This window comes from Coregonus clupeaformis, chromosome 32, assembly GCF_020615455.1.
Source record: "Coregonus clupeaformis isolate EN_2021a chromosome 32, ASM2061545v1, whole genome shotgun sequence".
In the NCBI taxonomy this organism is placed as follows: Eukaryota; Metazoa; Chordata; class Actinopteri; order Salmoniformes; family Salmonidae; genus Coregonus; species Coregonus clupeaformis.
The window spans coordinates 6138052-6151339 of record NC_059223.1 but is presented as its reverse complement, the minus strand read 5'-3'; the positions used below and the strand labels follow the sequence as shown (position 1 = coordinate 6151339).

The window sequence follows — 13288 nt, the reverse complement described above, 5'->3', positions numbered from 1 at the left end:
TCAATGTCATCGGTAGCTCCCATCTTAGATATAAAGTCACTTGCCTTTATTGGGCGGGTATTTTGGACAACCCTCTGTCTCTGCAACTGCAATTCCTCTGCCTTCAGAAGGTTGGCTTTCTTTTGCTCCTCCAAGAGAGCCACGTTTGCTTGCATCTGGGCTTGCTGGCCAGCAACAAGGGCTTTCAATATGTCCTCCATTTCAGTCGGGCGGGGAGCCTACGGCCAACTTGGAAAACTGGGTGATCAAACCTTCGGTATCCTCCTCTGACATGCACTATTAACGCTTGAGCGTGCCCGCATTCTCCACCATCTGTGACGTCACGAGAGGCTACACAGCTTTCAGCGGGATTGCTCAAGTAGTGCAAGGAGACAAGGTTCAAACAAAACAAGGATTTTATTATAGGTCTTGGGAAATTAACGAAAATATAACAAAATTCTGTTCTCTTGTGGCTCTTTAAGGGTTAACAGTTCAGGGATGTCTCTTCCACATCCAAAATCATAATTCTCACTCGCTCAGATAACTTTTCCCCAGCCTTACTGTAGTCCACGTTGCAGCTAGTGGCCAACCCAGCAAAAAAGTCCTTCCAAATGTCTCTCACGTATTTCCACAGGTGCATATATCCAAAGGTGAGTATTTCCCAAAGGTAAGTATCTCCAAATCCTTATATTCCTCATGGAAGTGGACGTGCAGCACTCTTGTCCTCCAGAGAGCCCAGGTTGGAGACTGTGTCTCTTCCCTTCCCACACCTTCAGCTCATCAGCTCCTCATTTGTTTCAGCTGCGTGGGAAGATTGGCCATAGAGGGGTGGAGTTCCCAACCATACCAGCAGATGGAGCCATAGCTGTCTGGGTTTGCAGCCACCTCAGGGGGATGTAACGTCCCTCCAGGACACAGCCTCTCGTGACATCACAATATATATATTTACAACTATAATGCTGTTAGCAAGAAACTTAAAAGTTAAGTAAAAAATATATATTTCTAAAATGTAACATTAAATTAAAAAAGTATTTGTCTGTTTTTGCAATATACTGAACATTCAGATTGTCACATAAAATATTTCAAACTCCTGCAAAGTTTCATATTAGAAAACATAGCACGATAATTAAACACATGAGGCCAATTCCTCCAGATAAATCCTTAACTCAACACAAGTGCAGTTGCTTTAACTTCTACAGCGTTCTGTTTTTTGACAGGCATGTCCAAGTCAAGTCAGCTCGGTCATAGGGCTGGGGTGATAGTCCATAGAGCTGATGCTAGCAGAGCAAAGTCAGGACCAGTAGTAGTACCAGACCCAGACCAGGAAAGGGTAGGTGGTGAGAGGCCAGGCCTGTGACCCCCCTGTCCAGCTGTAACTGGTACTGCACCAGGGTCCTGCGGTAGCCCCTCTCCTCAGACACACAGCTGTATGTTCCCTGCTGCTCAGGGCCCATGCTCTCTATTAGCAGGAGACACTGGTCCTCTGACTCTGTGGAGATGCACGGCGTTGCTGTGGTGTTGCCATGGTGCCTCCAGCTGTACTCAGCGTGGCTGGACAAGGTTGGGCAATGGAGGAAGTACTTTGAAGATAGAGGGACTCTGATTCCATCTTCAGCGCCAACTGATGACCCTGGAAAGTAATCTAAGAGCAAAACATTGCTTTTTAGACTTCCATAGCTAACCATTGTGGATGGTATCCATCCTTTATTATAGTACTTGGTCATAATAAGGGGTTTGTATTTATACAAGGATGGCTGTAACACACTACACACCTTTACTTGCAGTAAATCCTCTGGATATGTTGCTGCATACCTGATGGTTCCCATTCTCCACATCCTGAATTGTATCACTGTAAAAAGACAAGAATATATGAGTCAAGGAGTCTCAACCAGCAAATGTACCGGTTTATTGTACAGTAGGGTATCTACCTTGTGGTTGGCAGAGAGATAGTTCTTTGAAACAGAGGAGCTGTACTGAAACCACATAGTATCACACCAACGGAGCATAGAGCATTTGACTACACGACAAGGTGGTGTGTAGTATCGTGTGTGTGTAGCGTGTGTGCATGTTTGGGGGGAGTGTAGAGGAGGAAGTGTAGTATACTTTTTAACAGCAGGTGGGGATCAGAGTGAGGAAGTGAGAACTAACATTTTCCTCTGACACACACTGCAGACATACTTGTAAGTATGTCACGTTTAATCAAATGAAGTATATTTTGTTTGCTTTCATGGCCTCATCTGACACCACATTTGTTTGAACAAGGGCCATGTGTGTATACATCATTCTGGAAAAACTACCTCTGGCCATGTTGAGCTGAACTGATGGAAAATAAGGTCTAGCATAATGGCCAAACTAATGCACCACTCTATATTTGCATTTTTGACAAACACTATGAAGTGTTAAAACAAAACTGTATAAGACTCACAGGAAACCACAGAGAGGAAACCAATATGTTGATAACCATTAATGAGAAATCTATTTTCAAATCACTATCATTAAATATCTATACAGCGGATGCTATAAGCTGAAAGCAGGCTGTGCTTGGTCTTACTTTGTAGCTGTGGTGCAGCGATGGCCGTCCCAGCCACAGTAAGGGTCTCTGGCCAAGACACAGTCTTCACACTGGGCTCCATACTGAACACAGCTGCCCAGGCCAATCTGAACCAGCTCTTTGCTGGAGGCCACATACAGCTTTGCCTGGAACACAACACCACAAGAACATTACAAGTACACTTTTAGAAAAAAAGGTGCTATCTAGAACCTAATAGAAGAACCCCTTGAAGAACCCTTTTTGGTTCCAGGTAGAACCCATTTGAGTTTCATGTAGAACCCTTTACACAGAGAGTTCTACATGGAACCCAAAATAGTTCTATGTGGAACCAAAAAGGGTTCTCCTATGGGGACAGCCGAAGAACCCTATTGGAACCCTTTATTCTAATATTGTAGGGAATACTGGAACAATGACTGTTGACTGCAGAAGAAAGTTACTGGCTTACAATTAGAACACCACTTCTTCTACAATATTATTATAGAGATATAAATATAGGTGTTATGGTTGCAGTTGTTCATGTCTATTATCTCTCTCCTCCCGTTCAGACCTCTGGGACAAAGTGTGGTCAGATTTTGGAAACCACCTTCCGATGTGGGCGCATTGGAGATGGATATAATGTAACAGCCTACAACATTCTGTGTATTTGAATGAGGCATGCAATTTCAAACCTGTGGCCAATACTTATTATTAAACTAAATCCACAATGCCGTCAAATGATATGCAGACGGAATGCATTTTAAAGGACAACAACATCTGTAGTTGAATCATCAAACGTTCAGCCATGATCAAATAACTGATCCACATGTTTAAAACATGGTATGAAAGGGATCTCTTTGACTATTGTCTATTCCACTCCATGTTTTATTACTACATTGCTACCACTGTTGGATCTCAATGGGGAGGTTTCTGTGTGGGCTGTGTTCCTTGACTCACCGTTGAGGAGTGTAACATCATACTGAGGACGTGTGCCCTGTAGTTAAAAGGTTGTAACTCAGCGATGACGAAGGCCTGACCATCCCTCTCCAGAACCTTATGAATCCCTCCATTCTCTAGTGTAGACACACACACACACACACACACACACACAGCCATTGTCAAACAGCAGTCACCGATCATTGAGGATATGAGTGAGAGTCAAACATTACAAAAAAAAGGTGTGGATAAGAAATGTCAACAGTCCTTTAAATGTTTCATCATAACGTTGAGACATCCTCCAGTCATATATTATACCACTCACAGTACAGATGCATGGTGGGGCATAGACTCACCCTGAGGATACATATCTATGAGTATCTATGACTATTGCTACAGTAATGCTTCTGATACTGTACTTCAATTACATTCATCAGTCTCATGTCCGGGTTGTACTTCTCTGACACTAAGCACACCCTACAAACTGTTGTGCAGGCGTGAATCTCAAGTTAGGGTTAAGTCTCTGTGTGCCAATTTGAGTGCAATGATGGGAACTCTGGTTTCCTAGCACAGTGTGATAAGACTATACTTCCACTTAGTTACTTCTCTTTTTTAAAGTTCAAAATAAACTGTTCAGACAGGCCTTTTTTTTACACCTTACAAAAGATCAGTGTCAGTCAGTCAGCGTGAAAGAAAGTGTCATTTTACACCCTCTAGTACCATGAATGGTCAATAGTATTTCAACCTTCTGAAAGCCTCTGTCTCTTGAAACTGGTGTGATTATAAGATGGAAACTTTCTCATCTCATCCACATTCCTACTGTACATAAACACGATACAGCTCCCTATCATCACTTGCTGCAGGGTCATAAGAGGTGTATGTTAAAGGTCTCCAAACATCTCCGAAGGCTAAGGTTTCCCGTCATTCCTTTCAGACTGATCATTTGTGAATCATCATCTAGAGATCAAAACTTCTCACCTAGAGACAGAAACAGGACATTCCATTTGCCTTGGACTCTATCCATGCGGATGTGGTGGTAATGGCGGTGAGTGACCAGGAGAGGCCCACTGGTGACCCACTCCTCCATCTCTGAACGCTTGTCCACCATCTTCAGGACTTCTATGGGGAGTTTAGTGCTGTCTTTAACACACTACAAGAGGATGGACACTTTTATGTATACTTCAACATACAAAGATATACACAGAATATAGTCCAATATTGTAGACATACAGAGTAAAGGAGTAGAGCTGACTAGAAAGTTGAGTATATTGTTGAGCATACCTCCCCAGGTCGTGGGTTTGTAACGGGCCCTGTGTGTCCCTTGAAGTTGGAAGTTTTAAAGATGCGGTCAATATCTGCTATGGTGTAGACACATACAGCACTCATACCCCTAGGGGATAGACACAGAGCTCAGCAAGTTTCAACTATACCCCCTTACTAAAGATCTCTTTCACAATGTTTCACAACATCTGCTTTCAGTGAAGCGCCTGTTATGTTGTTATTGCTGATTTGTGTATGTTACTAAGGTCCATTATGATCTATCTACAGCATGTCGTCCTACCAGCCATTCCTGAAGAGTGCGTAGACCCTGGTATCCTGCCACCTGTCTCCCAGAACAGTGTTCACGTCCACTAGCTGGGTGAAGTACAGCCTGCTGTCATGGTCTCCACAGAAGAGCCTGGTACTCAACTTGGAGGTCCACCTGAACTGCAGATAGGACTTAGGTCCTCCAAGATCGGCCTGGAACACACATCCAACCACGGACATGCTAAGATAATCACAGTGGGCAAGTGCACACACCACTTAAAGGAGCCCCCAATGAAAATAGTCTTAATTAAGGGCTTAAATGGGCAGAAATGGAGTGGTGCCACATATGAAAGATCTACAAATATTTTCTGAACTAAACTGCAGCACTGGTGATTACATACACTGCAGGCATGATTCATGTTCTACATTCATGTTTGTAGTGCTTACCATGCAGACTTGAGCAACCCGGGGAACCCAGAGATCAGAGTCTAAACTCGGGTCTCGGTTCTTCTCTATGTAGAAGGCGTATAGTCTGTCCTGCAGACGATCCTCTCTCTGCCCGCTAGCCACCAAACTCACATATCTCTGTTCTAAGGAAAAGAACAGGAGAAATAATTACATTCAATGGACAGTCTGATCAGATATACAGTACTAAACAAAACAATGTCAGGCCACGCCTTGTTCTCTCACCCTGATCCATACCTGTTCCACTTTTTTCTGTCCATAGTCTGTACTTCCCAAACCTGTGGATCCCCACGGAACCCTCTTTGCCTGAGTGAGTGGTGTAGAATTCCTCTACTTCAGCAGAACCTGGAGACACAACACATTAGCTCAATAACCAGTCATGAACATTAGGTCATATTATAGAGTCATGTTTTCCAATGAGACATTTTCCTCACCAATGAGGAGCGATGGCTCGCTTTCATTTATGTGTTGTTGAATGTTTTTGGTGCCCTTGGATCGAGTGCAGTTAAACGGGTCGTCTGATGGGTTCTGCAGTGGAATAGTTTTGTGTCAACACGCCAATGGCAAAAAAGTATCAGAAGTAATGTGTACTTATATAATGAAAAGTATGTCCCATACCATGTAACAGCACAATGTCTGTTGTTGTCCATTGGTTCCACACAGGAACAGTTGGTTTGGATCTTTAGTCTTGTGTAAAACAGTGATGTTATAGTGACAGTGCTGAAGTACAAAACAGAACTGTGTTACATGGTTGTATGCAAATTATTCTATGTGCAACTTTAGTTATGAACTGTACTATAAAACCAACATCCTCTCAGATACTCACTGGTGTTGCGGGATCATTACTTCTACATCCCTCTCCAAACACAGGACTCTGCAAAGGCAATCATAAAAAATTATTGTACAGGTACAGATGTAGGATCTTAATTTGAGCCAGTTTAATACAGCAGGAAAATACTCATGCAGCAACAGGACATGTGAATTATTAGGTGGATTATAATTAATGGACATTTTTTGAAGGCGTTGATACATTTTTCGTTAGGGCAAATAATGTGATATTTTAAAGTGGAAATTACTAACTTTAAAACCCTTTTTAAACCTTGAATATACTACAAGTTTGCATTTCCTGATGTGCAGTGAAATTCTCAGTAACATAAGAGTGATCAAATTAAGATCCTACATCTGTACATGTAGAGTACAATGTTCAATACATCCATTTCAACATAATCTAGTCTACAGTATGTAAGAGGGGAAGGACTGTTTAGCTAAATATTTACTGTAACAATATCAATAACCCTCCCTCTGTTATTACCATCAATTACATTACAGCAACTGAATTGGACAATCCTACTTAGAGCACAACCTGAATAGAGCTAAATCAATATAAAGCAACACAATACACAAGTAACTCAGTCATACAACCTTTATAGAGGTCAAACTGTGGAAGTTTGTCTGGAACATGTTTCTAGGGCCTGCAGCGTATACTATGTTGTCTTGAGGGCCCTGTAGGAGCTCTATATGGTTGTTATTCCCAGACAGATGGATTCTTAGAAAGCTCACATCTGAGGACACAGAGATATAAATCATTAAGTAAACATATGACTGGACTGGAGATGTGTTCATTGAGATTACACTCTGGAACTTCTGGAACTAGGAAGACTTATTGGAAACCATGATTCCATTGGCTAAGTGGGTTTAGAAGCAAGGTACAGGCAACACCTGGATTGTGGGTTTGAATCCCTCATGGGCCACATACACTATATATACAAAAGTATATGGACACCCCTTTAAATTAGTGGATTCGTCTATTTCAGCCACACCGGGTGTATAAAATCGAGCACACAGCTATAAAATATCCATAGACAAACATTGGCAGTAGAATGGCCTTTCTGAAGAACTCAGTGACTTTCAACGTGGCACTGTCATAGGATGCCACCTTTCCAACAAGTCAGTTTGTCAAATTTCTGCCCTGCTAGAGCTGCCCCGGTCAACTGTAAGTGCTGTTATTGTGAAGTGGAAACATCTAGGAGCAACAACGGCTCAGCCGTGAAGTGCTAGGCCACACAAGCTCACAGAACGGGACCGCCGAGTGCTGAGGCACGTAGCGCATAGAAATGGTCTGTCCTCGGTTGCAACACTCACTACCAAGTTCCAAACTGCCTCTGGAAGCAACGTCAGCCCAAGAACATTGGGAGCTTCATGAAATGGGTTTCCATGGCCGAGAAGCCGCACACAAGCCTAAGATCAACATGCGCAATGCCAAGCGTCGGCTGGAGTGGTGTAAAGCTCGCCGCCAATGGACTCTGGAGCAGTGGAAACGTGTTTTCTGGAGTGATGAATCACGCTTCACCATCTGGCAGTCCGACGGAAAAATCTGGGTTTAGCGGATGCCAGGAGAACACTACCTACCCGAATGCATAGTGCCAACTGTAAAGTTTGGTGGAGGAGGAATAATGGTCTGGGGATGTTTTTCATGGTTCGGGCTAGGCCCCTTAGTTCCAGTGAAAGGAATTCTTAACGCTACAGCATACAATGACATTCTAGATGATTCTGTGGTTCCAACTTTGTGGCAACAGTTTGGGGAAGGCCCTTTCTTGTTTCAACATGACAATGCCCCCGTGCACAAAGCGAGGTCCATACATAAATGGTTTGTCGAGATCGGTGTGGAAGAACTTGACTGGCCTGCACAGAGCCCTGACCTCAACCCCATCTAACACTTTTGGGATGAATTGGAAAGCCGACTGCGAGCCAGTCCCCGCAACAATGTTCCAACATCTTGTGGAAAGCCTTCCCAGAGGACTGGAGCAGCAAAGCAGGGACTAACTCCAAATTAATGCCCATGATTTCGGAATGAGATGTTCGACGAGCAGGTGTCCACATACCTTTGGTCATGTAGTGAACACTGAGTGTACAAAATACTAGGAACACCTTCCTAATATTGAGTTGCACCCCCCTTTGCCCTCAGAACAGCCTTAATTCGCCAGGGCATGGACTCTACAAGCTGTCGAAAGTGTTCCACAGGGATGCTGGCCCATGTTGACGCCAATGCTTCCCACAGTTGTGTCAAGTTGGCTGGATGTCCTTTGGGTGGTGGACCATTTATGATACACACAGGAAACTGTTGATTGTGAAAAACCAAGCAGCATTGCAGTTCTTGACACAAACCGGTGCGCCTGGCATCTACTACCATACCCCGTTTAAAGACACATACATATTTTTCTTGCCCATTCACCCTCTGAATGGCACACATACACAATCCATGTCTCAATTGTCTCGATGCTTAAAATTCCTTCTTTAACCTGTCTCCTCCCCTTCATCTACACTGATTGAAGTGGATTTAACAAGTGACATCAATAAGGGATCATAGCTTTCACCTGGTCAGTCTATGTCATGGAAAGAGCAGGTGTTCCTAATGTTTTGTACACACAGTGTATACTGATATTGTCAGAGTTAAATAAAAGAAGGTAACCAGTGACTGAATTTGAATAGAGTTAATGTTTCATGTTGTGCCAGATGAGTTTATCCTTCTATCTTTACCGTAGCATAGCAGATTCCCATATTATTATAGGCCTACTATCCCTTTATCTCACCACTGTGAAGGGCTGTATGATATCGCATGTACATTCCAAGTTAAATGTTCAAGCTCAGTATTAATGTAGGCTTGTATGAGTATGAATTGTTTTTGTTCTAATGACAAAGGTAAGAAATATGTTTCATGTTCTTGTACTTTTGGAGAAGCGCAAAAAGGATCCTACTCTCTTTCATTTCTCTCCCTTGAGTCGGAACGGTGCTATGCCAAAATGTGGACAGCCTGACAACGAGAATCAACTGATGTGATGCTCGTTGTTTGGTGCGACGCAAACAGGGTGGCGAGAGTGGGGAAACAGAAGAGTCATTGTCTGTTCTTTTGAGTTTTGAAGTTGAGTCTTTACCTGACAAAGTGAAGTTAGGATATATATACGTTATCCTGTACAAGTTTATGTGCCGAATACATTACGATGTTACAGGTGACATGGGCATGTGGCAGCAGTATGTAGGAGGGAGGTTCCAAGGTGTGAGAAGTGTGTAGAAGGGCATGAAACAAAGGAATGTGTAGCATTGGGGAAAATAATGGTATGTGCTAATTGTAGGGGTGGCCATGGGGCTGGGGATCAGAAATGTCCCGTGTGAGAGAAGCAGGTTGAGGTTTCCAGGGTAAGAGTAGTGAAGAAGTTGTCATATGCTGAGGCAGTGAAGAAAGTAGAGGAAGAGGGTTCAAGGGGGGGGGAGTGGTGAGAGTAGTAGATTTATAACAGTACAGAGGGATAGGCCAACAAGTGATATATGTTTCAGTAAGATTTGATTTTTAGCGGTAATAGCAATGGTTATTAATTGTACTACAGGGATGGAACGCAAGTCGAAGAAAATTGAGGTTGTGGTGGCAGCTGCAGAAAGGTATTTGGGTGTGCGAGACTTGACATCAGAATAGTTACAGGGAGTGTTAAGTGGTGATGTCCCATCATTTCAGGTTGAGGGCATGAGGTAGGAATGAATATATATAAATAGTGTAGAAGGGTGGTGTTAATTATTAATAATAATTTAGAATTTGTGAGTGTAGTGTTAGATGGTAGGGTATTTCTTTATTTTATTTTATTTTTCAAGCAAAATATAAGGGAGTTGTAATGCAACAAATTGGATGCCAACTGCCGTTAAACCTCATTGAAGAAGAAGAAGACACAGACCAAGAAGACCAGGCTGTGGTTTGGGGTTTGAGAAGTCAATGAGAGAAGTGAAATGTCTTTAAGTAGTTGAACATGTTATTACTCCAACCTTGTGAAAGTGACAAAATGACACATTTTAATTTCTGTCAAAAACAACTTTATATCGAAGGAGTGCCTTTGATTTGACGGCCTGCAGATGACCGTTAGACTCGATGACGTGTTCTACGCATGAGTTTAGCTAGCCAACGTCGCCATGACATCGCCTACAAGTGCTCGCTGCTCACTCGTGGATTGCGTCCTACCTGACAGGTCGCTCCTACCAGGTGGCGTGGCGAGAATCTGTCTCCGCACCACGTGCTCCCACCACTGGTGTCCCCCAGGGCTCAGTTCTAGGCCCTCTCCTATTCTCTCTATACACCAAGTCACTTGGCTCTGTCATATCATCACATGCTCTCTCCTATAATTGCTACGCAGACAACACACAATTAATTTTGTCCTTTCCCCCTTCTGATAACCAGGTGGCGAATCGCATCTCTACATGTCTGGCAGACATACCAGTGTGGATGTCGGATCACTACCTCAAGCTGAACCTCGGCAAGACGGAGCTGCTCTTCCTCCCGGGGAAGGACTGCCCGCTCCATGATCTCGCCATCACGGTTGACAACTCCATTGTGTACTCCTCCCAGAGTGCAAAGAACCTTGGCGTGACCCTGGACAACACCCTGTCGTTCTCCGCTAACATCAAAGCGGTGACCCGATCCTGCAGGTTCATGCGCTACAACATTTGCAGAGTACGACCCTACCTTACACAGAAAGCGGCACAGGTCCTAATCCAGGCACTTGTCATCTCCCGTCTGGATTACTGCAACTCGCTGTTGGCTGGGCTCCCTGCCTGTGCCATTAAACCCCTACAACTTATCCAGAACGCTGCAGCCCGTCTGGTGTTCAACCTTCCCAAGTTCTCTCATGTCACCCCGCTCCTCCGCACACTCCACTGGCTTCCATTTGAGGCTCGCATCTACTACAAGACCATGGTACTTGCCTACGGAGCTGTGAAGGGAACGGCACCTCCTTACCTTCAGGCTCTGATCAGACCCTACACCCAAACGAGGGCACTACGTTCATCCACCTCTGGCCTGCTAGCTCCCCTACCTCTACGGAAGCACAGTTCCCGCTCAGCCCAGTCAAAGCTATTCGCTGCTCTGGCACCCCAATGGTGGAACAAGCTCCCCCACGATGCCAGGACAGTGGAGTCACTGACCACCTTCCCGAGACACTTGAAACCCTACCTCTTTAAGGAATACCTGGAAAAGTATAAAGTAATCCTTCTTACCCCACCCCCCATAAAAAAAAAGAAGCAGTGGGAGAAGATGGAATGATATGCATGTTGGCCGAAATTCTGCTAATTTTCTCATCAATGAAACATTTGATCTCAATACAATTTTCTGTTCCCAAAACTAGAATATGTTACGAACAGAGTGGACTATGTTTTGTAGACTTTACTCTTTGCCAAAGTTTTAAAAAATAGCTTTGTTTCGAAGGAGCGCAAAGGCAAATTGAGTTATTGCACACGCGCACTTCACAGAGTAGGCATTCCCTAATGGAAATATGCGCATCCCCATGCTAGAATGCGCCAATAGGATCTTGCTAGCTCGTGCTTGGCTCTGCCCACCTCCATGTTTGTTCTACCCACTATGACTAATTTGTTCCCATTTGAAAGGAAGGTCTATGGTCTTTCTTGGTTAAGATATACAAATCTTTGAGACTATACTGTCTATGCAACGTGGTCTCAGAGCATTTCGTATTATTCTGTACGTAACTCCACAACACTCCATTTAATATGTTACGTTTGGTATGGTATGTATTAATTTGTGGATTTCCATCATCCATTTCGTATGATATGTTATGATTTTCAATTCGTATGATATGTTACAAATTCCAATTCGTACAATATGCTACAGTTTGCAATTGTCCAATATGTTATGAATTTGCTAAATATACAACTTCTTACAAATTTCAAAACGTATGATATGTTACAAATTCCAAGTTGTAGTGGCTAACGTTAGCTAACGGTGGCTAGGTGGCTAAAGCTAATGTTAGCTAGCTGGCTTACGTTAACTAGGCTAGAGGTTAGGGTTAGGAGTTAGGTTAAAGGGTTAAGGTTAGGGGAATGGTTAGCTAACATGCTAAGTAGTTTCAAAGTAGCTAAAAAGTAGTAAGTAGTTGCAAAGATGCTAAAATGCTAAAGTTGTCTGTAATGAGATTTTAAGATGCAACCTTTGGGTTGCTAGACATTCGCGTTACACATCCACCCACCCTAATTTTTTTCTGCCTTAAGTAATCTTCTGTCTTATGTAACCATACCAAACATAACATATAAAACGTACTAATTTTAGTATCCCGGATTTACTTTTACTATGTTACGTATAGTCTATGAGACCAGTCTGGTCTTTGATAGCACAGTTCCAAATCATGAGAGGAACGTGATAGAGAGTCGGGTCCTTTTGGCTATTGTGGACTCAATACACTTTTCCTCCAGATATTTTAGTATTGAATATAAATCAACTCCTAATATGCCGAATCATTCAACCCCTGCTGTCATCATTCAATAATTTTACTAATGATTTAAAATAAAAAGATTACTTTACCTTTGTCTGTCAATGTCACCCTCGGTTTGTGGGTAAAGTCCGAAGCATTCAGCGAAAAAAATAATTGTCCTAAAAAGACTGCATAGAGGACGAGCGGACTCACGCTTCTCTGAGGCTCTCGGCAATTCATTACTTGAAACTGTAGGCGCGTTGTTTTAGCCTATGCTACAACACAAGGTTGGGGTCTATATAGTCGGGTCTTCCGTCTAGTCTAGTCTTCACTCTTCAACTTCATCAGAGATACGCCTCTTTCTCTCTGCTTCATTTCCACTTGGGGAAACAGGTACAGGTACAGTAGCCTAAAAGTAGCTTAATTGCTCTGTAGTGAGCTCAGTAATATTTTTGATAGACTACGCACTTGATTTGTATCGTCCGTCATGCGAAGCGATGTCTTTACTTTTTGAGAACCTTCTATTGGCCCCTATAGGTGCGAATTCCTACCCGCTAGATGTGCATATTATGTAGCCTAAATTCAGAGAAGGCTACACTAGTATAGACTAAACAGT

General features: G+C 43.2%; 1 protein-coding gene and 1 long non-coding RNA gene across 2 annotated transcripts; both read right to left on the bottom strand.

Moving 5' to 3' along the window:
• Positions 1 to 912: 912 nt before the first annotated feature.
• LOC121548436 (semaphorin-7A-like) lies at positions 913 to 6147 on the bottom strand. The gene is made up of 11 exons (XM_041859870.2): positions 6053 to 6147; positions 5869 to 5962; positions 5660 to 5779; positions 5417 to 5559; positions 5004 to 5182; positions 4724 to 4832; positions 4421 to 4592; positions 3464 to 3579; positions 2531 to 2676; positions 1752 to 1828; positions 913 to 1621 (listed from the first exon to the last, which is right to left on the bottom strand). The coding sequence occupies exons 1-11, from the start codon at positions 6053 to 6055 to the stop codon at positions 1257 to 1259; spliced, it is 1524 nt and encodes a 507-aa protein (XP_041715804.1). The 5' UTR covers positions 6056 to 6147; the 3' UTR covers positions 913 to 1256.
• A 113-nt stretch (positions 6148 to 6260) lies between these two features.
• On the bottom strand, positions 6261 to 12956 carry LOC121548402. Its single transcript, XR_005996644.1, has 3 exons — positions 12783 to 12956; positions 6857 to 6996; positions 6261 to 6308 (listed from the first exon to the last, which is right to left on the bottom strand). It is a non-coding gene; the product is annotated as an uncharacterized LOC121548402 (long non-coding RNA).
• Positions 12957 to 13288: the final 332 nt, after the last annotated feature.

Excerpts from the sequence above, each read along its gene's own strand:
- LOC121548436 (XM_041859870.2), bottom strand. Across the intron at positions 5,183-5,416 it reads GGGTTGCTCAAGTCTGCATG|GCCGATCTTGGAGGACCTAA; the intron begins GTAAGCACTACA and ends TGTGTGTTCCAG. Across the intron at positions 4,593-4,723 it reads CAAACCCACGACCTGGGGAG|TGTGTTAAAGACAGCACTAA; the intron begins GTATGCTCAACA and ends ATCCTCTTGTAG.